The sequence below is a fragment of the Castanea sativa genome, chromosome 3, assembly GCF_040712315.1.
Source record: "Castanea sativa cultivar Marrone di Chiusa Pesio chromosome 3, ASM4071231v1".
Classification (NCBI taxonomy): domain Eukaryota; kingdom Viridiplantae; phylum Streptophyta; class Magnoliopsida; order Fagales; family Fagaceae; genus Castanea; species Castanea sativa.
The window spans coordinates 6442661-6460167 of record NC_134015.1 but is presented as its reverse complement, the minus strand read 5'-3'; the positions used below and the strand labels follow the sequence as shown (position 1 = coordinate 6460167).

The following is a 17507-nucleotide window of genomic DNA, read 5'->3' as shown; positions in this document are numbered from 1 at the left end:
GAAATTTCATGGTCTTAAATATAGCACCATAATTAAACTAATTGCATGGTTAGATTTCAATTAAAGCTCAATTAAATTTGGCCAATCACATAAAATTAAAATATGACATATGATGCTTAAACATTTGAAGTTTGAGGGAAGTAACTATTTTGTAGTGGGGCATACTAAAACTGAGCAAAGCGATCTAACGTTGGGGATTGATCTCTTGGGGTGAGTGATGTTGCATTAGAGCATCAAAGCTCTAAATTAAAAACATGCACAAGACTCTCCAAGCTGATAGCTAACCTAACATTGAGAAAATGAAAATAAATTAAATCGTCTTGTGATAGGATAGGTAATGTTAGAGGAGAAGATCAGTCAGATAAATGCTAAGCAGTAGTCAAGATTAATCATCACCTGTACATGAAGCCAAATAATATGAAATGCTTCAAAACATGAAGACTATCTAGAGAAGCAAATGTACAATTAATCATGTAAAAATACCCTAGTATCCTGTCTACTTTGCTGGCCAATGGGCTTAATTATAGGGTAAATTACAATTCCGTACCATGTCTACTTTGGTAGGCCAACAGGTTTAATTACAGAGTAAATTACAATTTTCAACCCTAAATTATCACCTAAATTATATTTAACCTCATGAACTATTGAAAGGCAAGATTAATCCTCCAAAGTTATGACTTTGTTTCAATTCTCTATGCTATCTGTTTTTGTATTAAGTTTGATGAAAATTAGCATTGAAATACTAATTTACGCCTCTCTCCAAAATAGATGACTAAAGGGTAAATTAGTCTTTCAATGAAAAATTATATTAGAATTAACTGCAAAACAAATGGCAGAGGGTTAAGTGTGTAACATATTTTTAAAATATAAAGCTCATGATCTTGCTGTCTTAAAATATAGCCTGCTAGCGCTCACATTAATATCTTTGTGAGTTTTAGTTACTTTGCAATACAAATAACTTTTAATTAACAATGATATATAAAATCTATTGCATTTATTAAGTAGTAAATATTCTTTAACCAACAACCATGGCATAAGTTATGTAATGAACTTCAGAGTCTAGGCACCAATCTTACTCATACCACCACTTTCCATGAAGACAAGCAAGACGAACCAGGATTTCGAATTGGTGGTGCCAATAATTTGTAAACTGTGGTTGTTTGAGCTGATCATTGTGGAAGAGGGCCAAATTTTATTTTTTTGGGACCCAATTTAAATTAGGCCATAATATATATACCTACACTTTTTTTTTTTGGCAACTCGGGAGCTAGTGTGATTCCGTCCTTGAAGACAGGCTAAGCCTAACCTTTAGCATACCTCCATCGGTACTAGGCAGAAATTCTGTCATATTCAAATCGGGTTTATGGAATCAAGAAGTCCTTATATATAGCAGTAATCTCACCTATTCAGCCATTATATCTCGATATGGACAATAGTATGGCTCCGTTATATTGATCTAGTAGATAAACAAGAACAAAGAGCCATTACCAAAGTGAGGATGATAACTCTAAAGCCACTTTTTCTTTTTTCAAAACATTCGGGATACTTTAATATTTATAAGTGATTGCATAGAGCCTAAGCTCATTGGAATTATAACCTCTTAGATAATTATGTGATAGAGCATAAATAATTTTTTTATTATTATTGTAACTATAATGTTGCAAGTTGTGCTATCAAAATTAAAATTAACATGGAAGAAGAAAAAGATTAGGAACAAATAATCTATTTTAAGACATTGGTTAATTAAATCATTTTAATAACTTTTATTTTTATCTTTAGAAACTTTTTTTTTTTTTTGGTGAAAATTAAATTTAGATTGTCACTTCTTTCGTGAGAACTGGATTCACCTTACAAATTGTAAATAAGTTACAACAGATACTACAAACCAAAAACATCTATGTTTTAGTTTTACTGTATTTTGTTTTTTAGATAAGGAATTTGGCTTGGATGATTGATAAGCGATTTTTTATTTGACATTCTTAATGTTGAAAAAAATCAAAGAACGGTGCTTATGACTTTGTCAATTAGGACAACGATGCAATTTATTTTTATAAATTAAGTGTAAATTAGATGTGAGAAGAATTAATGGTAGGTTTCATGAAGCTTCTTAATATTTTTTTTTTTTGACATTTAGAAAAATAATTTGATTGTCATATTTTTCACAATCACTATAATTATGTTGGTTATTTTTTGCCAAGCTATGTATATAATCTTTGCAACCAATTATTTAATTGAAATGTGTTATGTTGGTGCAAACACAATAGTAATAAAAATAACACGTACAAAGAGAAAATAAATAAATATTTTACATTTATTTAAGGAGATTCAACACGTCCTCCTTTCACCTCTACTTTGCACACATGTCTAATCCAGTATCTACTTCAATATATAGTAGTTCATTAATCACCGCAATTAAAAATAAAAAATAAAAAATTCTCTCTCATTTTCAATGTGAGATTAAACACAAAGGATATGGATATGGAGAAGTAGGAGTTTGAGGAAAACCACAAAGGATTGTGCAGAGGATTGTGGGTATAACAATCTCTAACTCTCAAGTGTGTATGTTAGGGTTTTCTCTCAAAAATACACTCCTTACAATATATAGGTAATGTAGGTATATATAGTGCGGATGAAGATATGGTGTAGGAGATATGTTAAAATAGCAAAACAGAATGTTTCATAGATATTTCACAAGAAAGCCTTACCCGCGAATTACTCACAAAAACCAGCTGTCATAACTCTTCACATTCCAGTCATGTGCTCTACTCGTGGCTCACTTCGTGGGAAGGCTTCTCGTGAAATTTCTCACGAAATCCACTTGGTCTTCAATAAAATCTTGAGTCTTCACACTCTCTTTCACACACAGCCCATACAATGAAATCCCATATAAAATACAAGATAAACATGATTGAACGTAATTATAATTAAATTTGGCGCGGAATTAAAGCCAATACAAAATAGTTGTAAATAACAACTTTACAATTATGTTGGTTATTTTTTGCCAAGCTATGTATATAATCTTTGCAACCAATTATTTCATTGAAATGTGTTATATTGGGGCAAACACAATAGTAATAGAAATAACACGTACAAAGAGAAAATGAATAAATATTTTACATTTATTTAAGGAGATTCAACACGTCCACCTTTCACCTCTCGCACACATGTCTAATCCAATATCTACTCCAATATATAGTAGTTCATTAATCACCACAATTAAAATAAAAACAAAAAATAAAAACGTCTCTCTAATTTTCAATGTGAGATTAAACATTTCACTAACTCTTTAGTTTTCATATTAACTCTCATATCTTTTTATTTATGTTGTTATATAAATTCATTTTAATTAGATAATATAAAAATGCTACACAAGTTGTTTGGGCATGCATTAAAAATTAAGAAAAATATATTCTCAGTATTGCTTGAAGATACATTACAAAAAAAACAGGGCTATCCCAGCGTTTTCAAAACCACTGGGATAGCCCCAATAAGTGTTGGAATAGGATCAAAATTCCTATCTTAGTGTTTTTTTTTCTCGGCGCTTCAAACTGCAGCATAGTGACATTCGGTATAGGGTCGTCAACCTGTACCAGGGCTTTTGCAAGCGCCGGGATAGATAGTAACCTATACCAACGCTTTAAAAAGCGTTGGTATAGGTCTTGAATGAACATAATTTAAAAGGCCTATACCAATACTTTTGAAAGTGCTGGTATAGGTCTTGAAGGAGTATAATTTAAAAGGCCTATACCAGCGCTTTTGAAAGCGCTGGCATAGGGCTTGGCTATGCCAGCGCTCTCAAAGGCATTGGTATAGGTCTTGAACGAGTATAATTTAAAAGACCTATACCCGCGCTTTTGAAAGCGCTGGCATAGGCAGTACCTATTTTAGCGCTCTCAAAAGCGCTAGAATAGGGCATATTCATATGCCCCAATGCCAACCCCTATTCTAGCGGTTTTCAAAACACCACAATAAGTCCTTTTGTTTTAATATTTGTAGCACCTGTAATTTTTTTTTTAATGCACATACAATACATATTTTCCAATAGCAAATACAATACCACATTAAACCAATAAACTAAATATAATTAATTACACCATACCAATAATTACATCCCAAATGTCTAAAATTTTATACACAAAATAATACATCCCAAGTGTCTAGAATGTTATGAACAAAATAATAGATTCTAGCTATATAGAATGTTATAATAAAGTTTCCAACTATGTACAATGTCCTACACAAAAAAATACATTCTAACTAAATAGAATGTTATAATAAAGTTTCCAACTATGATGTGTGTGTGTATATATATATCAAAGTTTGAAACTTTATTATAAATATGAAAATGTCACAGTAACTACTTCAAAATAGGTGCCCAAATTATCGCCTACTGCGTATCATCAAATGATAGGTGCTGAGCACCGGGAGACTCGATATCCACTGCAGAATCACCATCCTACAAATTAAGAAACACACAATGGATTAGTGTACTAAACAACAAAGTTAGTAGCTGAATGACATAATATCACTACTATTTCAATTAAGCATATCAATTGGATATTAGTCTCAATAAATTGGTCAAAAAGTGATTAGTGAGCATTTTATGGAAAAGATTCAATAAGTGATTACTTACAAATAAGTATGAACCAACCATCAATGCAAAGAAAAGGAAAATGTTTTACAAGCTCCCAGTCAAAAAACCACAATACAATTATCAACTAAAATAAGTTCAAATGAGGATTTAATAAAGAAACCAAATATGTTAATTTGATGGCTTGAATGTTGTATATTTGACCAATCTCTTTAAATATATTTTCAGCCTTTATTTTGAATTGTAATTAATGATTATCATTCATTTTCAAGTGATTTTACCTTTAAGTAAAGTGAAATATATCGATTTTGTTAAATTATCTACGCGTGTGTTAATGTCTAGTCTAAACAAAAACTCAATCTCCCAAGACCAAATAGTTTCTAGTTGCTATGTTTGTTGATCATTCATTTTCCTCTTTGTAACCCAGAAAAGAAGTAACACTATATTGCTGACTAATAAAGTACTTTCTGAAGAATTGGTGGTACAAATTTTGCTATGGCGGCCAGCGATGTCTTTATTACGATTCAAGGGTGTCTTTAAATCATGGTATGTTCTCATTACTAGCCAAAACTTCATCAATAAACACCTTCTCCATAACCAAACCACTTTTACAATAGGGTTCTTGTGATAATCTTTTCTAAGACACTTTTCCAAATTATACTACTCCATATTCTTCAAACAAAAAAAATTATATTAGCTCATATATATGTTTGACATTCCTTTGGCCGTTCCTCAGACATCCTATGCAAACTACCACTACGTTTATTTTTTATTTATTTATTTTTTTTTTTACATGAACCCTTTTTAGATAATCTATTTTTCGTGTGCGTTTGGCATTGGCTTAAAAAGCCAGCTTTTTTTACTATTTAGCTTATTTTTGGTATTATTCATGGGTTTCACTATACTATTTCAACTACCTTTTAATTTTATCTACAGTGCTTTCAACAAAAAGTTTTTAGTTTTAGCTAGATAAGCTGTTTCCAAACAAACTATTGTTTGCTTGTGATTTTGAGATTTGCAATGTAGACTCGCAAAGATAATCAACAAAGTTAATTGGGCTTTTGTATCTTAGGGACAACGTATAAGAATTATTTGTTTAACTACATTGGGTAAACCGTAAATGGCACAATTTATCTCAAGATAGTGACTTGGTCCACGCTTCATCTAATTGGTTCTTTTAACCCCCAAAACCATTCTACACAAAAAATTCAGTGGACCGTACGAATCAAGGTCAAACCACCCAGGTTTGAAAACCGTGACCGGGTCTCATGGTTCAGGCTAAAGCTTAAAAAAAATTCAGTTCATCTCCGATGAAACTGAGCTCTTTGTGCATTTTTTGTGCCTTATCAACCCCAAATTTGAAATTGCCGTCCCAAAACACACTAAATTGAAAAATCCACATGCAATAAGATGAAAAGCACAAACCTTTTCTTTATCCTCCTCATCTGCATTTTCCTTGTTCTTCCTCTTTTGCATCTTCCTTCTTCTTTCGCCAGTAACTAGTACCCAAAAGCCAAGATTTTTTCTTTTTCTATGGGTTGTCTACCACTACAATCTATGCATTGACAGATACTACCCTTTTCCATGTGAAAAGTTGGACATGTGGCTACGCGTCTCCGCCTTTCATTTTGGTTTGTAATTTTTTAAAAACTTTAAAAAAAAAAAAAAATTGAATGACACATCATAACAACATACTACAAACCCATCAATTCCCTCCTGAATAAGTCTTGTGCCACATAAAGTGGCACAACAAATGCCACAACTCGCCCATGTGGCGAGTTGTGGTTGGTGGAGGGGTGGTGGTGGGACTATGTGTCACCACGACCCCTCCACCAACAACAACTAGCCACATGGGCGAGTTGTGGCCTTTGTTGTGCCACTTTATGTGGCACTAGAGGGACTCATTCCCACCCATTTGTAATTTCATATATTTTAATTTATTTATTGCTTTTGTACTGTTAATGTAATTGTAGATTAAAAAATGCTTAAAATATTGTATATATTTATAATGAGTGTATAATGTTGTAATCATTTATTTAATCTACAATGTAAGTCTTACATTGATAGTATATTGTAAATAAATAAGTTTTCTTTTATTATTATTATTATTATTATTATTATTATTATTATTATTATTATTATGTTTAACAATTGATAATATTGTGTTTATTTTTGAACACTATAATAGAAGTTATGATATGAAAAATATATTTGAAAGATGGTCTTTATATTTATTTGGTTTATTTTAGACAAATTTTATATTTATACAAAATTTATATATTAATTTATATTTTAAATAATTATTAAATTAATTATGACATTATCATAGTTCGATTTTGGTTAAATTTCATTCTAACCTCAAAAACCTTGAATTTCTTTCTTTTACGGATCTTCAAAACCATAAATATGGCTAGTCATGCCTTAAAAAGAATTTGCAGCCTTCTTCTCAGAAAAGAAAGTCTTACAATAGACCAATCCCATGCCTTGCATTGAGCCACCAATATTCTCAAATTGATTGGAGGGGCATTTAATGTCGGGGCATGCTGTTTCCTTCGTTGCCCGTGGCAGTGAATTCAAAACTTGCGTGCAGTGGAAAGCGAAGAACGGTGAAAAGACAAAAATTTTGAAGTGAGGAAAATTAAATGCATAGCCAGAAGTTACAATTTACACTAAATAGGTGCGTGCAAGAGTGGTACCGCTGAGTTTATTTGTTGTTGCCTTCTTTTGCAAAAGCAGCCAGGCCTTCCGACATTCCACCTCTCCTTCAAAAAATTCTATCATCCCTTCTCAGTTTTCACTTCAAGAATTCAAAGAAATCCTCTTATCCTTTCTCATTTCAAGACCACAAATGCTCTCTTACCCATTGACTCATCCGCACAAAGAACCTTCCATCATCTCATAAGCTCCATAAACACTGATCCAATCTCATTTTCAAGATCACGAACACTACACTTCTCAGTTTACATAATTTTGGCTTAGGTAATACTTGTTTTGTCTTTCCCTTTACATTTTTGTCAAGTGGAGTGTGTGTACGTGTTTTTATTTTTATTTTTTTTACTTTTAATTTTTATTTCTTGTGGTTGATTTTCTTTAGTGATTGTTCCCTAACTATCAAGGAGACATTTACGATACAAAAATTCCCCCACCTCTAACTATCAAATTATAAAAAATAAAAAATATTCTCCAATTTTTCTAAAATCTAAACAAAAAAACTTAATCCCCCAAGAACACACAATTTCTCATCTCTGTGTTTATTGATCATTCATTTTTCTCTTTGTAACCAAGGAAAGGAAGAAAAACAATGTTGCCAACTAGTGAAGAATTGCCTGAAGACTTGGTGATACAAATTTTGCTATGGCTGCCTGTGATCTCACTACTGCGACTCAAGTGTGTCTGTAAATCATGGTGTGATCTCATTAGTGGCCAAAACTTCATCACTAAACATCTTCTCCACAACCAAACCACCTATAACAAGAATATGAATGTTGGTTTCCTTCTTCTCCGGCGTGAGAAAACTTCCCATAATTATGTTTTCTCCAAGCTTCCATATGAAACTCTTGAAATATCTTCGACACAAGCTGTTCCTTCATCGTATTTAGGTACTGATAAGGCGGACAAGTTTGACATCGTTGGCTCATCCAATGGTCTTGTTTGTTTGTGTGTTCATGACTCCTTGAATATTATTCTGTGGAACCCAGCAACAAAAGAAACAAAAGTTGTTCCACAGTCTCAAATATCCTATCCAGAAGGCAAAGCCTTCCCTCAAGATCTTGGGTTTGGTTTCGACACCAAATCTAATGACTTCAAGGTGGTCATGATCTTAGAAAACTATGACCATTATGAAAGAAAAAGATTTAGTGTTGCTGAGGTATATTGCTTGAGTACTAATTCATGGAGAAAGGTTCATGCATGCGTGCCGGGTTATATTTTAACGTATAATATTCCTCGTAGGACATACACGAAAGGGATGCTTTCTTGGTGGGCACATCATAGTGGTGGTAAATGCATTCAGTGCATTTTATCATTTGATATGAGCAATGAGTCATTTCTAGCAACAACTCTACCAGATAATAGAGCTATTGGGTATCGCCATTATAGTCAAAGAAGGTTTTTCGTGTTTAATAAATTGGTTTCTCTAGTTATTTTTATAGAAGATTCAGAATTGTCAGAGAGTTTTTTTCATATATGGTCGTTGCTTGAATTTGGTGTCAGGGAGTCTTGGACTAAGCTATTCACTATTGGACCTCTTATGGGAATTGCAAAACCATTAGGATTTTTTAAGAATGATAGCATGTTCTTGGAGAATAATGAAGGGCAATTACTCTTGTGTAACCTCTCTACCCAAGAAATGACTAATCTTCAAATTGGTGGAGTACGGAAATCGTTGCAAATAATTACCTACATAGAGAGTCTAATTTTTGTCAAAGGAGAAAATGACCTAGAGGTCCAGAACAGCACATAAAAGAGGTTCCGAATTTCCTATCCTCAAAGTTTGTAGCCTTGTGGGTCAGCTATTATTGCTCTGTTTTTTGTTCTTTAAAAAAGTTGTAATTATCAAAAATATGTGTCGACTACCATGCAGTGAATTTTTACCATATTTTCTGCGAAAATGTGAATGTTTCTTGATATTTTATAACCTTAGTAGTTACTAGTGCCATTATAAAAAAAAAAAAAAAAATAGTGATTAAGGTAAATTACTAAATTTAGAATTTATTGATAACATTTAAAAGTGCTTAAAACTTTTACCATAAAAGAGAGAGAGAGAGAGAGAGAGAGAGAGAGAGAGAGAGAGAGAGAGAGATTATGATGGTTTCACATACAGCGTTGTGTAATAATTCTTTTAGCTTTCCAAGCGCAGAAACAACACAATATACCCTCCGAATGAGGGGACAGCCCATATGTTAGGTCATACAATTTGGACAGTGTACAATCTTTTTTATCTTTTTTTCTTTTCCCTATTATATTACTTGCACGAGATAGATAAGGAACACTTTAATTACAATTCTAAGATTATAGAAACCACCTAAAAATTAATAGTTTGAAGGAAACCATCCCCTTATTTGTATAATAATATATAAAAAAATATAAATATAAAAGTAGATAAAAAAAAGTGTTTTAAAGTTTGATTAAAAACATGTTAGCATCACATCGATTTTTGTAAATTATACTTATGATATTGTTTTTTCATAAGCAAAAGTTAGAGAATGAGAGATTTGAATTTTAAATGTCTCCATTAGAAACATTAACTTAGTATGTAATTTTGTTGTTTGTTTTAATTATCTTCAAAATTATCCTTTTTAAAAATTTGGTGGCCATGCAATTGTCGTTTCTCAAAGCATGTTTCATTTAGTAATTTCATCAATTGGAATTTAGAATATAAAATTCAAAAGGAGAGAAATAAGGTGTGCAATTGGAACTGTTGATTAAAGTTTAGTTTTTTGTTTTTTGTCTCAATTTTTTTTGCAAATAATTTAGTTTATAGATTTTTAGAAATAAATAAGTTTTTAACTTTTTTGTAAATAGGTTAATGTAAATAAGCAATTCCCAAATGGCGTCAACGACTTGTAGGTTATACTTCAAAATGTTACCTAATATATTGGTGGGTTGAATGTCAATAACATCGAAGAGGACAAAGGATAATTTTTTTTTTTAATGAATTTTAGGATTAAAACTCTTACCCTTTTCTTTTAGAATTCAAAGTTAATGTTAACAATTTAATGCCCCTACCTAGGTTACAATTTTGTGTCACCGAACCAACTGACAAAGGAATGAAGGATGCTGTTCTTTAGAATCGTTAAAGTTGGGAATTAGGACTAAAATGTTATCTTAAGATTGCTATGGGATTTTTTTTTTCTGTTTAAAATATTATGTATTATGTGCTTTTCAATTTCAAGCATAGTTTTAAAAATCAGATCGGACCAGCCGGTCTGACCGGTTCAACTGGGAAGCGGCCTTCAATTCGGTCTGGTTATGGTATAAAACTAGAAATAGCTTAAAAACCAATAAATAGTAATAACCGGCTGGTTCAACCTAAGAACCAAAAACCGGCGCGATCGAACAGGTTACTGACCGATTTGTCCTTTCCAACCTAAAACTACATCGTTTAAGTGTTTAACCCTACAAACTAACCCTAACACTCTCACAGACTCACACACACTTCTCACAATCTTAAGCAGCCAGTCACGCCTCAGCCTTCCTACCTTACTCTTATCTCATCTCATCTAACTCTCTGCCTCACTCTAACTCTCTCACTCAACTCAATTCAAGCTCACTCACGCACGCATGCACCTCTCTCTACCAAACTGCCTCACGCACGCACGCACCTCTCTGCACCTCACTCACGCACGCGGCACGCCTCTCAATCTAAACTTTGAAGTTTTGGGTTTTTTCTTTTTTCTTTTTTCCTTCTCAGTCTGAGCTCTGCTCTCTAAATCTGCTCTCTTCTTCAAGTCGAGAGAAATATACATACATACATACATACATACATACATATATATATATTTTAAAACCTAGCCGAGGAGTGAGGATGAACTACCGAACTGGGCTTGAAGGATAGAGCAATTTGAATTTGCCACCGCTACTTCTTCGAAGAGAGAGAGCTCTAAGCAATTTTCTAACTTTTTCTAGATCTACTTTTGTTTAAACCTTTAAGGAGATCAGAGGAGAAGACTTTATGTTTGTTTGAAAGTTTAGCATCAACGTGGTTGGATGTTGATTGGCCACGTTGATGGTTAGGTGGGGGATCACGTTGATGGTTGTGACTCCCATATTCTTATTTGCACTTTGTAGATAACAGCAACAATGGCTTGTTGCATTTTGCAAGACAAGCATAAAATATTTACATAATAAATGCTAATATTTTTGGGAGAAATTTTTAGGTCTGAAATTATTTTAACATTGGTAAATATTTTTCTAAATAATTAGTGGCTTTGTTAAAACTTAAAAGTAAAAGAAAATTATATATGAATATAAAACCTTAAACCTATTTTCATAAAACTTGAAAACCATAACCTTTTTTATTTGATAGTTTGTTTAGGGCAACTTCTTTTAATATGAGTTAAATTTGACATAAAAATACTTCTAAAATTTTATATACATATATATATATAGTAAATATTGATAGCTATGAAATTATTATATATTTAAATTTATTTTTAATAATTATATATATATTAATTAAATTATTTATTACGTCACCGATTCGACCATCGGTTCGACCCCGGTCGAACCTAAAAATTGGTAATTAGTTCCTTTTACAGTTCTTTAACTGGTTTGGTTTTTAAAACCATGGTTTCAAGTTATTCTTTTGTAGAGAAGTATTGAACCATTGATTGACCTTTAAACTTGCCGGTCATGAAGGTGGTTGTGAATTAGGTTTAGATGGGTTGGACAAGAAGATGAGCTTCTAACAATGTATTGTATGGATTAGATAATCAACATAACAAGTGGCAAAGTAGCATGGGTAATTCAATAAACTAGTCATTATTCTGGGGAAAAACATGTGAAGGGCACATTTCAAAGTTTATTTGTCAACCTTAAAATTGAGCTTAAAGTGTATGCAAAACTTAATTTTCCAAGCAGAAAAATTGTTTCTTAATTTGTTAAATGATTTCCTTAGTCCATATTTACCTATCATCTCATCATGCACTATTTAACACCCCTAACCAAGGTTTTGAAACCCGGACTGGACCGTACGGTCCGATCGGAAAAATCTCGAACTATTCATTTTTGCGGTTCTTTTAGCCTCAAGAACCGTTCTATGGAAAAAAAACAGGGACCCGTGTGAATCGCGGTTGAACCTCACGATTTTGAGAACCGTGATCAAACCGCTTCTCATGGTTCCCTACTTCCCTTTGAATCTGAACTTAAAAAAAAATAAAAATAAAAAATAACACAAAAAAAACAAGCTTTAAATTCTGCTCCCTTCAGAGTACATCACGCAACTCCCTCTCTTCAAAAACTCTTCTCTTGGGCGAAGCAAGCTTTAAATTCTACCACTACCATAGGACTTCAGATCGTTATCGGCTAAAGCGGGAGGAGAAGATCGTTCTCTTAGGCGAAGCAATCTTTCATCGTCGAGAGGGTCATCTTGTTCACTAGAAGCCGAAAGTAGCAGATCTAGTTTGCTAAATTGATGTTTTGGGGGAGATTTTGCTCGGATCTTTTTTGGAAGGGAGGGAGAAGAGTTTTCTCAGATCAATTTTGGAATAGAGAGGGGCGAGAGAGAAAGAAAACAAGAAGAGTGTGACTGATGGAAAGAAAGAAAAGACTAGCCTAGTGGTAGTGTACTAGTGCGCAGGGATCTGATGGTTTTATGAGGATGGGAAATACGCATGGGGAAGAGAGTTTGTTTGGGGAAAGGGTAAATTAAATGCATGAGTGGACAATTTCTTTAATGCATTTATTTTTATATTTAATTTTAAATGTTAAACTTTTTAACTTAATATATTAGGATAAACTTTAAAGTAATATTTTAAACTTGAAAGTGTTGCATCTTTATATTTATTTGTACTATTTTAATAAAATATTCTATTTGTAATAATTTTATATTTTTATTTATATTTAAAATAATTAATAATTTAATTATAAAGTTATCACGGTTCGACCTCAATTCAACCTCAATTCGACCTCAAAAACCTTGAACCTCTTCCTTTTACGGTTCAATGAACGGTCCGGGTTTCTAAACCATGCCCCCAACCACCTAATTGTGACATCTCAGAATACCTATATAACATAAAGATTAGGCAACTATTGAATTTTGTTGGACAAATTCCAGTCATAATTCTAATATACATTGCAAAGATTAGTGAGTAAAATGCAAAATTCAATGAATTCAACTCTTATACATTCATAATCACTATGATAACTAGTGTGCGACTGTGCATATACAAGGATACAATTGAAAAAATCACAATTATACTTTTTTTTTAAGAAGAGATTCAAATTATATATAGTATTAGCTTACACTTTCTTTAAACTATACATTTTTAAAATATGTAATGGTTTCTCATTATATATATATATATATATATGATTTAAAATTTGATTGGATATAGACTCTTCGGATTTTCATCCAATAAATTACTTGTTCACTTGCCACAAAAATTAAAAAAATAAATGGACACGTGGTGGAAAATTGGACATCAATTGAAATCCAATTTAGAATCTAATTGGATTTAAACTCTTCAATTTTTTACTCAACTAGTGTGTAACCTCATGCATATGAACGGGTACATTTAAAAATAATCACACACACACACACACACACACGCACACACATATATATGAGTTCAAATTAAACTTGGTATAAGAATTACAACTTACACATTTTTTAAGCCAAGAATTTCAAAAATATATAATGGTTTCTCATTACACACACACGCTAGCATGTAACCCAAGCAAATGTATGGATGCATTTAAAATTAAACATAATTTTTATTATAAAAATATAAATAATTAGTCAAATTTAAATAAATAAATAAAACATGTAACACATGCATACGTATGGATACATTTAAAATTAAACACAATTTTTATCATAAAAATATAAATAATTAGTCAAATTTTTCTTTTGAAAATGTAAAAGTAATTAGCCACATATTAAAATTTTGGACAAAATTTAAGTGCAATACCTTAGGTACTATTCCTTAAGTTCTTATCTTAAGATTCGGTCATGTAGCTACTTAACTAAAAAATATACTTCCATCCCATGAAAAAAAAAATACACATGGCTAAAATCTTAAGAGGAGATCCTAAGGAACAACACCTACGTGTTAGGCTCTAAGACCTTGGGGACTAATGTATTAGAACTTCAATATGTAATGTGTTGGTAAACCATGATCAAAACATAGAGTCTAGGTTTAGGCTTGTTCAGAGTACGTTTGATTGTAAAATTGGAATCAAGTAATTGCAAAAATTATTGGACAAAATCTGCTAGGCTCGATCGATCGAAAATTAGATTCAATCAATCGAAACTCATGCAGATTTAATTTGTAGCAGAATTTTCAATTCAACCCAAGCCCGTTTGACATGTAGAGTTTTATATTTTACTTCTCATATAAAAGGAAAAACCCTAGCTACATTTTAGAGGTCTTTTGAGTGTTATGTGGTGAATCTTTTGTGAGATCTTGAAGTGTTTACTTTCATACACACACATAGGGTTATCAAGATCAAGATTCATATCAAAAGCTTGATGATTGCTTCAGTTGCTACTTGAAGAACTTAAAGAAGATTTGAAACCTTTTAGTGGAGTCTCAAAGTCACAAGTAGGAGAACTTGTGATAGCAGCAGATCAAGGAAAGAAGTAATCTATGGACTCGAAGCTGTCACGTGGTCGTGGTAGTAAGTTTTTTACACGAGGTAGTAATAGGATGTTAATGGTTTAGGTCTTAGTGTAAAAACTTCAATTCTTTCATAGTTGATCTATTTTTACGTTGAGGATAGCTAGGTTAAATCCTCCCTAGGTTTCTTATCGGTTAGGTTTTCTTGAGTTATCATATCGTTGTGTTTTTTATATTTCCGCATTATTCACATGATATGATTTATATGTGTTAACCTGGAACTAAATAATTTATCTAAGTAATCATTTGGCTAAATAACTAGGTTAAACGTCATTGTTAAGGGGTCTAAAACTTTACAAGTGCTATCAGAGTAGGTTAGCTTTAGTGTTTAGATCCTTTGATCTAAGAGTTGATCCTTGACCCCTGTTGTCATAGAACATGGTCACTCTCTAGTAATCCCACCACACTTTGATGGGGATAACTATGCCTACTAGAAAGTAAGAATGAAAGCATTCCTAAAATCTATTGATGAGAGTATGGAACTTCGTTGAATACGAATGGGAGAAACCGACTACTCTTGTAAGCGAGTGCTCAACTTCTCAAAAAAAAAAAGCAACCGCTTTTAATAGCAAAGCCATGAATGCTATTTTCAATGCTGTTTCTATGGAGGAATTTAATAGAACCTCAAATGTTGAGGTTGCTCATACTACATGGAATATTCTCTAAACTGTGCATGAAGGCATAAAGGTAGTTAAAATTAATAAGTTTTAGCAGTTAACAACTAGATTTGAAAGCACTAGAATGTTTGATGATGAGTATTTGATGATGCTAAGCTTAATGATATTGTTAATTCTGCTTATAATTTGGATGAAATTTATGATCAACCTAAGATTGTTAAAAAGATACTTAGATTCTTGACTGAGGACTAGACCCAAAGTGACTGCTATTACTAAAAACAAGGATGTGGACTACATCCCTGTTGATGAGCTTGTAGGATCTCTCCAGTCCTATGAGCTAGACCTACCCAAAACAAACAAATCCAAATCAATGGCTCTTAAGTCAGTTGATGATATTGATGGGAATGGATTTGATGATGAACTCTCTTCTATAGAGATTTCTTATCTTGTCAAGAACTTTAGAAATTTTCTTCGGAATAACAACAGAATGGACAAAGGTAAAAACAATGCTGAACCTAAAAACTTTAAGAGGAATTAACCAACTTGTAACACCACGACCCAACTTTATAGTTAAACTATGTGTTTGAGTGGTTAATCATTATTTTAAGCTACTTCCTTTCTATAATTAATAGGAGAGTATTTAATAAATATATTATTTTATAATGTCATTGAATAAGAATTGTAAAGATTATAAGTAATTGAATGGCTAATTGTATTATGAATATATATACTAAGTATGAGTATGTACAAAACTATATTAAGTGGTTAAGTTATTAGATATATAGTTGTTGGTATTTAACTAAGTATAAAGGTAAGAGTTTATATGCAAAGTTATTTTATTATTTGGGCATTTAGAATATAAGGTCATGGAGGGGTGGTAAGTAATCAGCCCTTTTTCCTTTAGGCATACATGTGCCCCACCCAAAACTCTCCCTTATCTTTTCTTGGCTGCACTAGAAGGTTCAGCCCTTATACTTCTTTCCCTATTCCTTTTTCTTTGTTCTTATCTCTTTCTACTTCCTTTGTTCCCACCTCATCCCTACTTTAACTTTCTCAAGCAACTAGTAGACTAAAAAACACTCTCCCTCTCATACCCACGGGTCCAACACCAAAAGAAAGAAAAAAACTCTCAACTCTCCTCTCCCTTTCACACCTACAGGTCTAGCAGCAACAAGAAGTTCTTTCCATTCTTCCCAAGCTCTTGTTTCCAACTTAAAGCTAGAGTGATTCTAGCTCTATTACTCCAAGAAATTCGTGTCTAGGGTAAAGGGAAAATCTAATTATTTTGATCTATTGTCCATTTTAAACTTAAGTGATGATTATATGCTTTTGGATATGGGTGTGTTAGATTCTAGAGATTGTTGATTGCCCAAATATGATTTGAATCATTGTTATGCTTGCATGTGCTCCTAGATGATAGACTAATATAAAATCTATTATGGGTAAGTGTTAAAATGAATAAAATAGCTAGATAAACTTTATGAAATTGCTATTTGAGGGGCTGAATGTGTAGTTGATTCAGTAATTGAAGCTAGTTCAGAGTTAGTTCATGAAGAACTTGTTAAGAATTGTACTCACTGGTTAACCTATTTGGCTATTATAAATCCTGTATTTTTCTAGAACAGCTATCGGTAAAAGGTTTATTGGAGATTATTATATAATATGTCTAGTATGTGTGTACTAAATTTTCATATGAAAATGCCATCGTTTGATAATTTTTTGTGAATTTACAAGAAAATGTTGTAAAACTATCACTGTGACAGATTCTGTGTTTACATATAATAAATTATGTATTAAATTGTATGCAGTGAATTTGGATATTAGGGATATTTTCTTATGAAACCTAAGACACATATGGTTATAATGGAAGTTCTCTCACAGCATTTGGATTAATATAAAAATAATGGTTTAATTTCTAAGTTACATAAAATTCTATCAGGACAGATTTGAGTATGCTGT

General features: G+C 32.2%; 1 protein-coding gene across 1 annotated transcript; it reads left to right on the top strand.

Moving 5' to 3' along the window:
- The first annotated feature begins 7892 nt into the window (after positions 1-7892).
- Positions 7893-9053, top strand: LOC142627463 (F-box/kelch-repeat protein At3g06240-like). The gene has a single exon (XM_075801331.1). The coding sequence runs from the start codon at positions 7893-7895 to the stop codon at positions 9051-9053; it is 1161 nt and encodes a 386-aa protein (XP_075657446.1).
- The last annotated feature ends 8454 nt before the right edge of the window (positions 9054-17507 follow it).